Source organism: Bactrocera neohumeralis, unplaced genomic scaffold (assembly GCF_024586455.1).
Source record: "Bactrocera neohumeralis isolate Rockhampton unplaced genomic scaffold, APGP_CSIRO_Bneo_wtdbg2-racon-allhic-juicebox.fasta_v2 ctg1406, whole genome shotgun sequence".
NCBI classification, from domain to species: domain Eukaryota; kingdom Metazoa; phylum Arthropoda; class Insecta; order Diptera; family Tephritidae; genus Bactrocera; species Bactrocera neohumeralis.
Window position 1 is genome coordinate 17231 of NW_026089711.1, and position 15944 is coordinate 33174.

At 35.5% G+C, this 15944-nt stretch overlaps 1 protein-coding gene and 1 long non-coding RNA gene across 2 annotated transcripts; one reads left to right on the forward strand and one right to left on the reverse strand.

Annotated features, from left to right (window-relative positions):
* The first annotated feature begins 529 nt into the window (after nucleotides 1-529).
* On the forward strand, nucleotides 530-9076 carry LOC126766492 (protein BCL9 homolog). The gene is made up of 6 exons (XM_050484265.1): nucleotides 530-1158; nucleotides 4187-4555; nucleotides 4614-4847; nucleotides 4942-7095; nucleotides 7155-7357; nucleotides 7418-9076. Exons 1-6 carry the CDS (start codon nucleotides 624-626, stop codon nucleotides 9005-9007), a joined length of 5085 nt encoding a protein of 1694 aa, XP_050340222.1. The 5' UTR covers nucleotides 530-623; the 3' UTR covers nucleotides 9008-9076.
* A 2427-nt stretch (nucleotides 9077-11503) lies between these two features.
* On the reverse strand, nucleotides 11504-13000 carry LOC126766493 (uncharacterized). The gene is made up of 4 exons (XR_007668895.1): nucleotides 12887-13000; nucleotides 12230-12813; nucleotides 12002-12162; nucleotides 11504-11928 (listed from the first exon to the last, which is right to left on the reverse strand). It is a non-coding gene; the product is annotated as an uncharacterized LOC126766493 (long non-coding RNA).
* Nucleotides 13001-15944: the final 2944 nt, after the last annotated feature.

Consider the following 15944-nt stretch of genomic DNA (forward strand, 5'->3'; position numbering starts at 1 on the left):
TATGAAAAAACTTAGAAAAGTACACGCACACATACACATAGTATAATTTTGAACATTTTAAGACTCACCGGTTGTATGAACGCACGCAACAATATGTTTACAAATATAAACACAAAGCAATAATTATCGCTGACAGTTTGCTTTAATCGAAGTACGTCCGAAATGAAATGACCTCATGAATGACATAAGAACATAACAATTGGCAGCACAATTCCCATTTAAAAAAAATTAATTTGACACAAAAATCCCCATTAATATTTATTGAAATCAATTGTTACAAAAAATTCCGGACAAAGCCTACGTATTTAGTTTGGATAGGTGAGCCCGTTCTTAAGTTATTACAACGAAAAGTGGTTTTACTTTATATATTTGTAGATATAGTATCTATATTGAACTCATTTGTTAGAATAAATGTGAAAAAGTGTAGTTATATATATATATAGGTAGATATATGGGTGTTTGGAAACAATTTAGTGAAATGTTAGTGTATACTAACAAATATTCATTTAAATCTAAAAATTAAGTACCTCTATTTACTTTTGTAGTTTATGGTAGTGTGTCTGCAAGGCTCTACGTAACTAAAAAAACTGAATGCCAGCAAAAAATAATCAAAATTTTCAGCTATGAACACACCATCAAAGACAGCAATCAAACTAAATACTAATGAAGCCAAAACGTTAGAGTCGTTTGAGATAATATCACCATCTGTTGAGACATCTTCTAGTACAGTAAAAATTGAGTCCATTACGGCACATATTTCTTCCAAATCCTCTTCGCCATTCAATGCTTTAGGATTTAAGGATTCCTCAAGACTATCGCCGTTATCTGAAGCAACCGTTACTAGTTACGCCGGTGATTTAAAGACAAAAAGTTTATTAAAGTCTCCAACATCATCCGGAACAAGATCACCAATTGATAGTCCTTTACTTCCATTTTTAAATGATACATATCACCATAATAAGCAACAGATTCAACAAAGAGATATTGTTTTAAATAACCGTTTCGAGAATATGCTATCATCATCGAGCAATAACAATCAGCAGACACCTCCAACTACTACTACAGGAGGAGTGCTACTTGCCAGCAATGCATCATCACCCACTAACAGTATTAAAAATATTAAATGTGAACCTTTTTCTACACTGTCGCCGCTTAATGGTAAGTTTCATTTTGAAGTAAACTTCATTATGTACATTAATCGTTAAGTGTTTGCATTTCAAAAGCTACATCTTTTTTAGTATTTTGTAATTTTATATCACCCTAGCGCTGAACGAGTAAGAATTCCCAAATATGTCGTTTTGACCACAATTTAACATTATATATAACTGGTTTCTTTACGATACTTCTTATATAAATTTTTGCGGAAACGCATTAGACTCCCACAATTCTTTTTCGAGCTGCGTTGGCTTTATTTGCATCTCAGTGATTCCCCAAATAGAATCAAGATAATTAAAAACATATGTTTACTCCTTATATAGTATTTTTCTATCTAAACAATTCCTTTGAATATTGTACCGTTGCCTTGGGAAAGGGAAGATTACATTTAAAAAAAACTTTATTTGGATCGTTCAGTATACTAATCCAAGCCGAATTTCCTGCAGGTATCTTTATATAAAAAAGTTTTCCATATATAGGGTTTTGATCGTACAGTTTGTGTGGCAGCTATGTGCTGTCGTGGTCTGATCTAGGCAATTTCGACAAATGAGCAGCTTCTTGCAGAGAAAAGAGCAAACTTTAAAATCCGATATGTCAAAACAATGTCGCAACTGAATTGGTGAGATTAGATCGAGGGATTTTTACAACATTACAACTCCAAAATTCGCATTAACATTTGTACTTACTATAATACTAGTTGGTAGGATTCGATAATAGACACAAAATGACTACAGACTCAATTGCTTGCGATAGGTGGACGATATTCATGCGAAAAGTAAAATTTGGTATTCTGTAGTCGAACAACACCCATGGTTAATGCTTTTATGACACATGTAAAGTATTTTAATTAAAACCAATGATGCATAAGCATAACATTCGAAGAACTTTGTATACAATTTTCACGAGGAAATATTAAAACTAACCGCAATGGCAATCTTGGTTTTAAATAAAAAATGCAAGGGATGTTTTTGAAAAACTTTCAAACATTTTTAACACTAAAAGATCTGGTTAATTAATTAATGGTTTTCGTTATTCTAGCACACTTTATGTTGAATATCTCAGAGTCAGAGCGACTTACATATCTTTATAAAGTTTCTTGGAAATACACGAGTATACAAGTACTTTTGTAATGCCAAAAGTTAATGCAATCCCTCTGACCTTCCTTTAAATACTTGTATAGATATATTGTATATTGATTTCCGACTGACTTTTGAGCTAATCTTAAACTGCTTATGTTACTCGAAATTTGTGATATTCTAATTAAATTAGGTGAACCAGTATTCTTAACTATAATGTGGTTTAGCGTTGAACATCATCTTATGTCTCTTATATATTTTTCAGAAGGGTAGAATATGTTTTACTTTTTTTCTGGTTAGAAAGCAACGTTCCGAGAAAAGAAGAAACTAACCTGAAAAAATGTTAAGAAAAGAATTAGCAAATTTACTAACAGAAGCATGGCGCAGCATTGTATTAGGAAATAAACTTCTAGAAGTTAGTTAATAATATATAGTAAGTAAATAAGATTCCAAATTTGATTTTTAGGGCGCGCTTTAGTGTCAGATTTCAAAAAATTCGTTTAAAAGCGTCTACCTACAGATTGTCAACTCGCCACTATTCTTCGAAATTACTTCAGGAATGTTTTCTACCTCTGCAACAACAGTCAGGGGTATTGTGGAATCCAAGACAGAATTGCTTAGCTGTCAGATTTGCAAACCAATTCTGATTTTCAATGGTGTCACAGAATCAGATTGGATTTTCGTCTTTTCGAACATACACAAAACCAATATTCGAATCAGCTGTTTACTAATGTGTGACAAAACTTGCAAATGAATTCTTTGGAAGCAATCCGATAAAAGTTTTTAATGAGTTCAGAATTAAAGGAAGAGATAATATTTATGGAATGAATATAGACGCATTTGGGTGTTAAGTTACGTTTAATACGTTTTATAAATCTTCTTTAAGGGAGGAATTTTTTTTTGCTTAAATCTCTATAAAAATTATCTAAGAATATGCCCCCCATGTTATGGATGGGAATTTGAAATATTGTCGAAGCTAGAAGGGAAATAGTGACCGAGCACTGGTAGATATGTATGTATATACATATATGAGCGCTTGGGCAGAAAGCGAAAACTTTGACGCGCGATTTCTCGGTTTTCATTCTTATGATTTTTTTTAATTGGCAGACAGGATAGAAAAAACTTAACGTATGGAATTGGGGCAAAGTTTATTATCTTTGGCATTAAATTATCTTCTATTTAAACAAAAAAAGCTAAGAAAAGTTAAGTTTGAACATACATATATATGTATGTAAAATTTTTTTGGTCAAAAACCACTTGTTTCTTCAAATTTTAAAATTTTTTAGAATCTTACATTTATTTTTTGAAATTTTCCTAGTTTAATTTCAACAAAGTTATTAACAAATATAAATCTCTTTGAATTTTTTGTTTCCGATAGAAATTGCGATACTGCCCGCCGTCCGACAAATGCACATGCGAGATGCATTGGACAATTGCTTTCCAAAGGCAGAATATCAAAGAATTCGTATCCAAAAAATTTTCAGATGATTTTTAAATATACACATTATTTCTTTCCCTCAATAATTAAGACATTTCGTGTTTTATTCTTATGTTTTCTTCCTATGGAAATAAAGATAAATTAATTCGTAACAATAAAATAACATGAAGTTAGGAAACTTACATTTCAAATCTGTGTGCGAATATCTTCTTGCTTTGTTTCTGACAGCAAAACCAATAAAATTGGTTTCCGTGACACCCAAAACCGGTACAAATTTTGTTTCGAATATCAAACCAATAATGTCTGAATTCATGACACCTACTGCTTTTTTTGATCCGACAACTATCAGATTCCACAACACCCCTTAATATCTTCTAATTGATATTTTTTTGTATTGGGTTTTATCTGCAATATAGGATAGCCTTTGCTTAAGGCCTTCGTAGATCGCGTGTAATACGAAAAACAAATATTTTTTTCCTATCAAATTTTAGAGTGCATTTTAATTTTCTATTTGCAGACAGCGTTAATAGTAAGAATATGTTAGACGAAACGCATAATAACAACAACTTAAATGGGGCTAGTACTAATGCAATAGATACTGCTGTTAAGCGCGATAGAGATTGTCCCACGACATCCACTACCACATCTACATCAATTGTGCGTCAAAATTCCAATAGTACCATTAAGTCGTGTCCTAACACAGTGAATGCTTCCTCACCAAACAATGGTAGTGATCATTCGAATAGTAGTAGTAACATTTCATCAAATCTGTCACAAGCTAAAGAAAGTAATGCAGATATTCTTCAGGATCTTAACAAACCAGAGAAATGTGATAATAAAAAGAAGTCAAAAATGAATAATTTAGCTACTGTGAAAGAAGATGATGGTGCGTAATTATATTATAACAATTCGTTTCTTATTATTAGTAATGTTAATAATTTTAGGTGTAAAGTCTTCTGTGGAAAAAAATGTTCTCACGGGATCTTCAACGAAAAATGTTTTGTGCACAACAACGGCAATATTGTCTTCTGCAAAAGAAGAAACAATTGGTATGAATAATTTAATGAACGTAAAGAAAGAAGAGGGAATTGTTTCACCAGACATATCTCCGGCTGGTTTTGGTTCGATTGCCAACTTGTCGGGTAGTAACACAGTGGATGTCAGATCCTGCACACCAGGTAATATACTTCCGTAAAGATTTATCATATCGATTCGCTTATATATTTTTATTTTCTTCCTGAACTCTTGCATTGTGTTTTTTGACATGTTTAGTAAAACAAGAAGATGTAGCCAACACGAAGACGGTTACTAATTGTAACAATAACAGCACGAATTCTAATAACCACGAAAAAATAGTTTCTATATTGGGTTCTATGAATAATGGATCTAGCGGATGTGCAGAAAATTCACTTTCTGTATCTGATACTACTACCTCCCTTGTTAACACATCGACAGACTCTTGCGTTGGCGGGTCACATCATTCGTCAGGAAATGTAATAAATAGTAACCATATTAATAGTGGATCAATTTCAAATTGTATGGAGTATATGCAGCAACAAAATCATATATTTGTGTTTTCAACCCAGTTGGCAAATAAGGGTGCTGAATCTGTTTTGAGTGGTCAGTTTCCAACAATAATAGCATACCATTGCACACAACCAGCAACAAAGGATTTTCTTGAAGACTTCTTTATAAAAAATCCTTTGAAAATGTCTAAATTGCAGCGCCAAAATTTGTGCAACATAACAGTAGGTTCCGGTCAACAATGGGTTGGAGGATGCAATGCACTACCAAAACTGACTCAAAAATCCAATGTCAATAAAATAAATTTTTCGGCTATGGCCGGCAATTTGGAAAGCAAACTATCTCTTCGACAGTCCAATATTCCTAATTTTAATGAAGTCTCGGAAAATTTAAATAGTAATGAAAACGAAATAATGTGTTGGGAGCAGGGGAGAAATAATATGGAAGGATCAGCTAACGACGGTCATACAGCTTTAAAAATGACAAATGGCGTCGATGGAGTCGTAGATGGCGGTCCTCATGCTGTTAGTAAATCCCTTGCTGCCACCGAAGGAGTGAATGTGAATAACGATAATAGTACGCCTTCACTGCAAGGAATTAAAGTACCCGATGAAAATTTAACACCACAACAACGTCAGCATCGCGAAGAACAATTAGCCAAACTAAAGCAAATAGATAAATTTTTGTCTAACCCTCTTCAAGGAGCAGGTCAACTGGGAAAATTGAACTCAGATGGTGTACCAGCTAATATTCCCGGCCTAATGCTCAATTTACCTAATACAGTTGGTATTGGACCACAAATAACTAACCAACTCAATCCTAACGTTCGACATATGCCGTCAAATGTAATGAACGCAAACAATCACAATATATGCAATCCCGAAAATATGCCAGCAGCATTAGGTGATGGGAACATTCCTCCACCAGACATTCTCAGTACCCATGAGATAAATAATTTGACAAATAAATCAATGCACATGAACAATCAATCGAGTATGCAATGTGGACGTAATGGAATTGTTGGTATCGTCCCTCCTAGTGTTAGTGTAAGCAATATGACCAGAAGTTCATTACCTTGTCACACCGGAGGAAATAATACGGGAAATTGCGTGGTAAATAGTAACATCACTGGTGCTGGTGGACTTATGCCGAATTCACCTGAAATTATAAATAATTTTATTGGAGAAGGCAATTTAAATAGCAATTCTGTCAAAATAATTGGGCCAATTGGATTGGGTTCTCAGGAAATGGCTCAGGCAGGTATGGCACAGATGGAGTGGTCCAAATTACAACATCAATTTTTTGAAGAACGTATTAAAGGTAACAAGGGTCAGGGACAAAACGATGTCGGATGTATGCCAACATCACTTTGTCGTTCAAATTCTGCAAGCATGCGACCAAATATAAGCGGATCTGGTGCACAAACTGTAACTGCAAGCAGCTGTCAAAGCATTCGTTCAACACAAGGCCCACCCCCACCATATCATCCTACACAGCGTTCGGCGTCGGTACCCATTGCAACACAGTCTCCAAATCCAGCTAGTCCTAATAACCCGACGTCAAATTTATCGTTACCGTCACCTCGAACAACAGGGGCATTAGGAATAACGGCAAACTCACCAAATATGGACGTGCATGCGCCTACTATGCCAACAACACTGGCAGTAACGGCAACAACTTCAACAGTCAGTACAGCAATTTCAAATTCAAACGGTCAAAGTAAGAATAATTTCCCATCTGAAGGTTCGCCAACAAGCAGTGGCACTAATAACAGTACTACAAATACAATTGTGAATAGAAATCGCAATAATCAAATGAACCAATTCAATAGTAATCCCAGTACTCCATTATCACACTTGTCACCTAAAGATCTGGATTCGTTTCATACAAATGTACAAGCAGGTATATATAAACAACTTTGAATAAATATAAATAGCTTATATTTTTATACGTTTTAACAGGCGATTTAAAAAGTGCGCGTCCTAGTCCACAAAGGTCACGGACTCCTTTGATAGGATCAAATAATGGTAATATTGCTGATGCTGGAAATATCGACGGTCGTTTCCTTTCAGCCAGCCCAGGCTTAAATTTTCCGCAACCTATGCCCACCGCGACAAGCTCTAATAGTGGTGTCAACAGCTATAAAGGACCGGGCCAAATTGAAGTATAATCAATTAACAACCGTGCCAAATTATTTATTTTAATTGATTACCTTGTATTTTAGCGCCAAAATTCAGCTCCAGTTCCTTCACAGTTCAGTCGTCGCACTGACAACCTCCCTTTAAATCCTAATAGTAACCGGCCGACACAGAGTAAATTAAATCATTCTTTTGATCCAATATCGTCATTAGCTCAGATGTCTCAGCAGCTTACAAGTTGCGTGTCACTTAATGCGGGAAATGGCGGAGGGGTCGGAAATATGGGCGTCATTGCAGTGAATGATGTAAACGTTCCGAATAATATAAACCAAAATTTAGAAACCATGATGGCTTCAATTGATACGGGATTAGATCACTGTAATGCTGGCTCATCCGGTAATATGGGAATGTCCCCTCATATAAGTGGTCCCGTACCGTTTATGTCTAATAACTGTCATATTAATTCTATGCTGGGTTCTATGGGACAACGTTTACTTAATCCAAAAATGTGCGGAAGTTTTAATCCAGCCAACGGTGGAATAGGACGAGACGCACCAAGTGGATTGCATGGAGTAATACCCAATCATCGAATGATGAGTCGTATGCCCATGAATTTTAGTAATTTTAATGTTTCATCCAATATACAAGTTAAGGCCAGTACGCCGAATACCATACAGTATATGCCAATACGCGCTCAAAACAATAATAATAGTAATATACGTGTTCCACCGAGTCTGGAATTCTTGCGTTACGCAAACCCACAAATGGCCGGTGCTGGTAATATGATGGATAATGGTCACATTGGTCAAGGAAATGCGGGTGCATCATCCGAACAAGGTAAAATAAATAATTGCAACAATGGACCAGCAGGTGCGGGAAATACGAGTATGAACTTTTTTGGAAATTGCATGGAACAAGAAGACATGTCTGGGGGAAATATTATGTCAAGTCATGAAATGAACATGAGCCCTCATTCTTCAATGATACGTGGCATGCGACCTATCAGACAACATATGGGGCATTCAGGAAGTCAAATTATACCTGCTCCCCGCATGCAAGCACCAGGTGTTGCCATAATGCCTGGACATTTTCCAAATGGCCCACAAGATCCTATGGAATGCGTAGACAATTCTATGTTCATTGGAAATAATGCTAATGGTAATGTACCGGTACAAGGGTCTACACCGGGGGTTAGCGGAGTTTCAGGACAAGGTCCAATGTATCCAGGTGGAAACAGTCAACAAAAATCAGGAAAAACAATGAGTGCAAACATCATATGTCAAAATATGAATATTTCAAATATAAGCAATAATGGACAAATTTCTGCAAATGCTAATTTACTGCCGAATGAACATAATTCATCCATGCAGTCTCCAGCAAATGGACCAATTATGATTGGTAATAATAGTAACATGCTCTCGAATGCAATTCAAGTGGGCAACAGTACGCCTCCTGTTGGATGCGCTGCCAATGGGGGAAATGGTCCAGTTGACGTAGGCAACGTTGGGTACAAACCATTTGTTGGTCCAGCTTCGAATGATCTTAAGTATGCGCAGCAGTACCATAGTTTTCAACAGCAATTGTATGCGACATCCACGAGAAGTCAACAAAATACTGGCAATACTAATATTGGAAGCAATGTATCGGCTAATCCTTCTTATTTTGTAAATAAGTAAATTCTAAAATTATAAGTACAAGCTAAGTTATCCATTTGTAATAAATCTTGCTCGATTCGTCTCGTTAAAGTCAACGCTCTTTCGTACATATGCAGATATATGTATCCGTTCTTTTACCATTTAAATTATCGCCCTTGTAGGCAACAACTGAATATTTTTGGGTTTCTTTAGTCTATGTTTAAGTAGGTACATATATCGATTTTTGTGGTGTTAAAAAAACACCATTAAAAAATGCCGTTACTAAATTGAAACATATTTTGCTTTGAAAAACTTGCAACAAAGTGGGCGTAATGTGAAGTCGGACAAGCATATATGCAGAAAAATAACATTACGGTATTTACAGTTTTACTTTCTTTATTCCATATAACTTCGAAACATTTTTATAAACAGATAATCTGCTAAATTAAATAGTTGTGGTTGAATTTTAAGTGAACATAACGCGCAGCAATTAAGAAAGGGCTAAGTTCGATAGTAACAGGTATCAACGATATAAATAATTTGACAAATAAAGCAATGCGCATGAATAATCAATCGAATACGCAATGTGGACTTAACGGCATCGTCAGTATCGTCCCTCCTAGTGTTAGTGTCGGCAATATGCTCAGTTGTCACACTGGAGGCAATAATAGTGTGTGTGTAAAATCACTGGGTCTAATGCACTTATGCCGAATTCACCTGAAATTATTAATAATTTTATTGCAGAAAGCAATTTGAAACACCAATACTGTCAAACGAATGGGATCAATAGTTTGGGTTCTCAGTAAATGGCTAAGGTAGGTATGGCACTGATGGAGATGAAGATTGCCCAAATTGAAACAAGGGTGTGGCACAAAACGATGTCGGATGTATGCCAACATCATTTTGTCGTTCAAATTCTGCAAGCATGCGACCAAATATTATATAAGCGGAACATGTTCACAAAGTTAAGAACAAGTAGCTGTCAAAGCATTCGTTCAACACAAGACCCACCTCCACTATATCATCCTACACAGCGTTCGGCGTCGGTACCCATTGCAACACAGTCTCCAAATTCATCTAGTCCTAATAACCCGACGTCCAATTGATCGTTACCGTCACCTCGAACAACAGGGGCATTACGGATAACGACTATGCCCACAATACTGGCAGTAACGGCAACAACATCAACAGTCAGTATAGCAATATCAAATGCAAACGGTCAAAGTAAGAATAATTTCCCATCTGAAGGTTCGCCAACAAACAGTGGCACTAATAACAGTACTAAAATATAATTGCGGATAGAAATCGTAATAAGCAAATGAACCAATTCAATAGTAATCCCAGTGCTCCATTATCACACTTATCACCTAAAGATCTTGGGTCTAATTATTGAATCCGTTTTGATCGAAAAACTTGACAATTTGATCGAAAATTATTGCATTCAAATTATTGAAACCGTGTCGAAAATAAGTTTTCGTGCAGTTGATCTTACTTCGGCTCGTTTAAATACATTCCATGGCTAATAGATGGCGTTAATTTCGAAATCAAATATTTGTCGAAATCTATCCGTTGATCAGTGAACTGCGTGAATTGGCAAAAATGGAACATTTGTAAGTATTTATTTAAAAAAATACCTAAGAACGCATAAAATTATGTTTAAAATGTGTAATTTAGAGAGAATAAACAAAAACACACCAACAAAAATCAATTTGAAGTACTGGTGGATATTATGAAGTTGCACCCAGACATAGCTAAAGGATTTTCTCAAAGAGCTCCCGCGGATATAAATGCTTTTTGGGAAGACACTTCAGAAAAGTTAAACGTCATGGGCCCTCCGGTCAAGAACAGGACTGGAAAAAGGTATAAAAAAACCTCACACGTTTACATTATCGGTTAATATTGGTTCATTTATAGGTTTGGAATGATTTTAAATTTGCAGTTAAAAGGAAAATGATTAAAAATAAGAAGCAAATATCTGGAACAGGAGGTGGGCCCTTCATTCAAGTAAATTTAAGTTCCCTTGAAGAGGAGGTCAGTGGTATACTTTCCTTTAATAAATCAGTAGAGGGATTGAAAGGTATACAAAGTTTTGGAACATCAACAAACGTTTCAGATGGCATCCCTAGTACAAATAGGAAGAGACAATTGGACGACATTTCTCCCCAGCCCCAAATGCAAAATTAAATATCATTTTTATCGTTTGACCAGCAAATGGAAGCAAATCGAGATACTGATCGCCTGACCCAAAGTACACCGCAAAAGAAACAGAAATTAAGCAAAATGTGTCTGCTTGAGGAGCAAATAAATATCCAAAAAAAGATGAAGAAGCAACAGAACGAACATGCACAAGAACAGTGTGAAACAAACAGATTGATTCGAAAACCTTATGATATTGAGAAAGATAAATTGAAGGAAATGAAGCGACATAATGCTGTGATGGAAAAAATATCCATTGATAAATTAGAAACAAAAAAAAATTTAGAACTTGAACTACAACATTTAAATAAGCCATAAGTTTTTATTTTTAATGTCTAATAATTAGTTTACTGAATTTTTATGTTTATTTAAATAATTGTGATATGAATACATAATATGAACTTATATTAAAAAGATCTAAAAAACTACCTCTAATTCTATTGGCTTCGTCGGTAGGCATATCATCTATATCATTCTCATCTTCGTTAGAAGGTTTTACCCATTTATGTTTTCATTTGAATTAAAATGCAAACGAATATTATGCAATGCGCAGCGTAAATTAACAATACGCGCTGCTTTATATGGTGCGTAATGTAGTCCTCGTTCACTACAAAGACAACGAAATACCGATTTTAATAAACCTATTGTTTTCTCAATAACATTTCGGCCTTTAGCATGATATGTGTTGAATCTCCTTTTTCCGATGCAAGTTATTGGTTCCCTAAATGGAGTTATGAGCCACGGTTGAAGAGGATAGCCTTTGTCACCTTTACAAAATATATGTATATTCGATTAGTACATTCGAATAAATTGATAGCAATTTTAGCAAATTATTATTACCTAGTATTAAATATGCATGTCCTCTCCGATAACGTAGACAAGCAGAAAGTTTTATTTTTGGAGAAAGAGAACCTTGTCTTTTGTCATTTCCAAATTCATTTTCGCATTCTCCCAAAATGTGTATAAATGCTCTTTTTTTGATCCGATAATTTTTGATGAAACTGCGTATGTAAATGCATACATATGTAAATAAAATGTTGTTTTTTTAGTTTAAATTGTTCAACTCACTTATAGTCATCCATTTCCAATACTGTTTTTGAAATATTCCTCAAATTTCTACGCTCACGACGAATGTTTACACTATTTTCATCATTACTATCACTTAAATATAATGCCATTGTATCCATTTTAAATATTTGTAAAAACGAACCAAAAAGCTAAGGCAATTTTTTTCATTTTTCAAACTTGTCAAATTTGTTGATAACACAGTTTACTTAAAGTATGGTAAAGCAGGTTGTCGACGGTATCAATAATCGCATGAACATTTTTGATCGAAAATTCTTTCCGCAACGAATTCGATTTCGATACGGATTCAATAATTAAACCTCTTGATTCGTTTCATATAAATGTACAGGCGGGTAATATAAACTACTTTGAATAAATATAAATAGCTAATATTTTTATACGTTTTAACAAGTGATTTAAAAAATGCGCGTCCTAGTCCACAAAGGTCACGGACTCCTTTGATAGGATCAAATAATGGTAATATTGCTGATGCTGGAAATATCCGGGGGTTTCCTTTCAGCCAGCCCATGCTTAAATGTTCCGCAACCTATGCCCACCGCGACAAGCTCTAATAGTGGTGTCAACAGCTATAAAGGACCGGGCCAAATTGAAGTATAATCAATTAACAATCGTGCCAAATTAATTATTTTAATTGATTACCTTGTATTTTAGCGCCAAAATTCAGCTACAGTTCCTTCACAGTTCAGTCGTCGCACTGGCAACCTCCCTTTAAATCCTAATAGTAACCGGCCGACACAGAGTAAATTAAATCATTCTTTTGATCCATTATCGTCATTAGCTCAGATGCCTCAGCAGCTCACAAATTGCGTGTCACTTAAAGTGCCCATACACGAGCACACAAGTGCGTTCGATCGGTATGCCCATACACGACACACAAATCCATTTTGCGTTCGTTCTTCACAGAGTTAACGTGTGCGACAGGGAAGCGGAACATTTCTTCGAATTTATTTCTAATGTAGCTCTGTTATCTATTTCATTGTATTTCGTTAATAAGTTATTCCAACTTTTATTTTTCTCAATTTTATTTTTATATTTATCACTTTTCATTTGCCAAATTGCCAATTCATTTTTTATAAGATCAATAAATTCTGATACGAAATCTTTATTAAGGGGGGAGCCTGCTTTAGAAGCTTCAAACAATCGATTGTTTTGAGGATCGAACGCACTTGTGTGCTCGTGTATGGGCACTTTTAATGCGGGAAATGGCGGAGGGGTCGGAAATATGGGCGTCATTGCAGTGAATGATGTAAACGTTCCGAATAATATAAACCAAAATTTAGAAACCATGATGGCTTCAATTGATACGGAATTAGATCACTGTAATGCTGGCTCATCCGGTAATATGGGAATGTCCCCCCATATAAGTGGTCCCGTACCGTTTATGTCTAATAACTGTCATATTAATTCTATGCTGGGTTCTATGGGATAACGTTTACTTAATCCAAAAATGTGCGGAAGTTTTAATCCAGCCAACGGTGGAATAGGACGAGACGCACCAAGTGGATTGCATGGAGTAATACCCAATCATCGAATGATGAGTCGTATGCCCATGAATCTTAGTAATTTTAATGTTTCATCCAATATACAAGTTAAGGCCAGAATACCGAATACCATACAGTATATGCCAATACGCGCTCAAAACAATAATAATAGTAATATACATATGTACGTGTTCCATCGAGTCTGGAATTCTGGCGTTACGCAAACCCACAAATGGCCGGTGCTGGTAATATAATGGATATTGGTCTCATAGGTCAAGGAAATGCGGGTGCATTATCCGAACAAGGTAAAATAAATAATTGCAACAATGGACCAGCAGGTGCGGGAAATACGAGTATGAACTTTTTTGGAAATTGCATGGAACAAGAAGACATGTCTGGGGGAAATATTATATCAAGTCATGAAATGAACATGGGCCCTCATTCTTCAATGATGCGTGGCATGCGACCTATCAGACAACATATGGGGCATTCAGGAAGTCAAATTATACCTGCTCCCCGCATGCAAGCACCAGGTGTTCCCATAATGCCTGGACATTCTCCAAATGGCCCACAAGATCCTATGGAATGCGTAGACAATTCTATGTTCTGTGGAAATAATGCTAATGGTAATGTACCGGTACAAGGGTCTACACCGGGGGTTAGTGGAGTTTCAGGACAAGGTCCAATGTATCCAGGTGGAAACAGTCAACAAAAATCAGGAAAACCAATGAGTGCAAACATCATATCTCAAAATATGAATATTTCAAATATAGGCAATAATGGACAAATTTCTGCAAATGCTAATTTACTGCCGAATGAACATAATTCATCCATGCAGTCTCCAGTAAATGGACCAATTATGATGGGTAATAAAACAAAGTGCTTTCCAAAGCAAATAGGCCTTTTTGAATCTAGCACCCCCTGGTGGCGCCATCTATATGTTGACTGGTGCGTTAGAATCTGGTATTTTTATCGATTGTCCAGTGAGGATTTCATGACATTTCATTGATTGGAAAGGAAGCTATTGCGTTTTAAGTGTCAGTATGTTTGTGTTATTGGTGCGAAAATGAGCTTCGAACAAAGAGTCAACATTAAATTTTGTTTTAAAATTGGTGAAACTTTTACCGAAACGTTTCAATTGATGAAACAAGTTTATTGCGATAATTGCCTATACCGTAGCAGAGAGCACGAGTGGTTTCAACGACCAAAAATTGCTTAAAGTGGTCGTGAGGACATCAATTACTATCAACATGTGGACAATCAAAATGCGTGATCACCGGAAATTCCATCGAAACTGTGCGTGAGTTCGTCAAAAATCAGCCGAAATCATCATTGAAATTCATGGAAATGGAACTGGACATATCCAAAACATCGATTTATCGCATTTTGACCGAACATTTGGGCTTACGAAAGGTGAGTGCACGTTTTGTTTCGCACAAATTGACTGACGACCAAAAATTCATCAAAGTCCAACATTCTAAGGACATCATTATCAACGTTTGTGACCGATTATTTGACCAAAAATCACATTTTAACCATTAACCACTCCCCATATTCATCTGATATGACACCGTGCGACTTTTTCATTTTCAGAAAAATCTATTTGCCCATGAAAGGAAAGACGCTTGTAGAAAACAATTGAGTATTTTTTGGTTGCTTTAGTCTATCAGGGGTGTTGTGGAATCCAAGACAGAATTGCTTAGCTGTCAGAATAGCAAACCAATGCCCCTATTGCGGTTTTCAACCCAACTGAATTTCAGTCGAAGTTTAAAAATTCGGTATTGCCAACTTCAACTCAATCCGTCAAAAAAAAAATTGCGGTTGAAGTATGATCGAACTTCAACTTTTTTTGGTATTGCGGTTTTGAATTCTGTACAAGTGGGGTTGACTAGAATATAAATAAACTTCAACTGCTTAATAGCAATTGAAGTTCAACATTCGTGCAGTGAAATACAAAAAAATATTAAAGAAAAATGGAGGACGGGTAAAATAACTATTTTAATTAATATTAAATTAATTTTAATTAATATTTTTTATAAATTTTTAGAAAAAATAAAGTTGCAACAAAAAAGCAATTCGAAAAATTGGTGGAGTTGATGGAGAAGTTTCCAGAAGTAGGAAGAGGAAAGCCACAATTTGGAAACAATAAATTCAAATTGAGATGCAGCGCCTCAAAATTGCTAAATTAAAATCTTCGCAAAGATTTTAATTTTTTT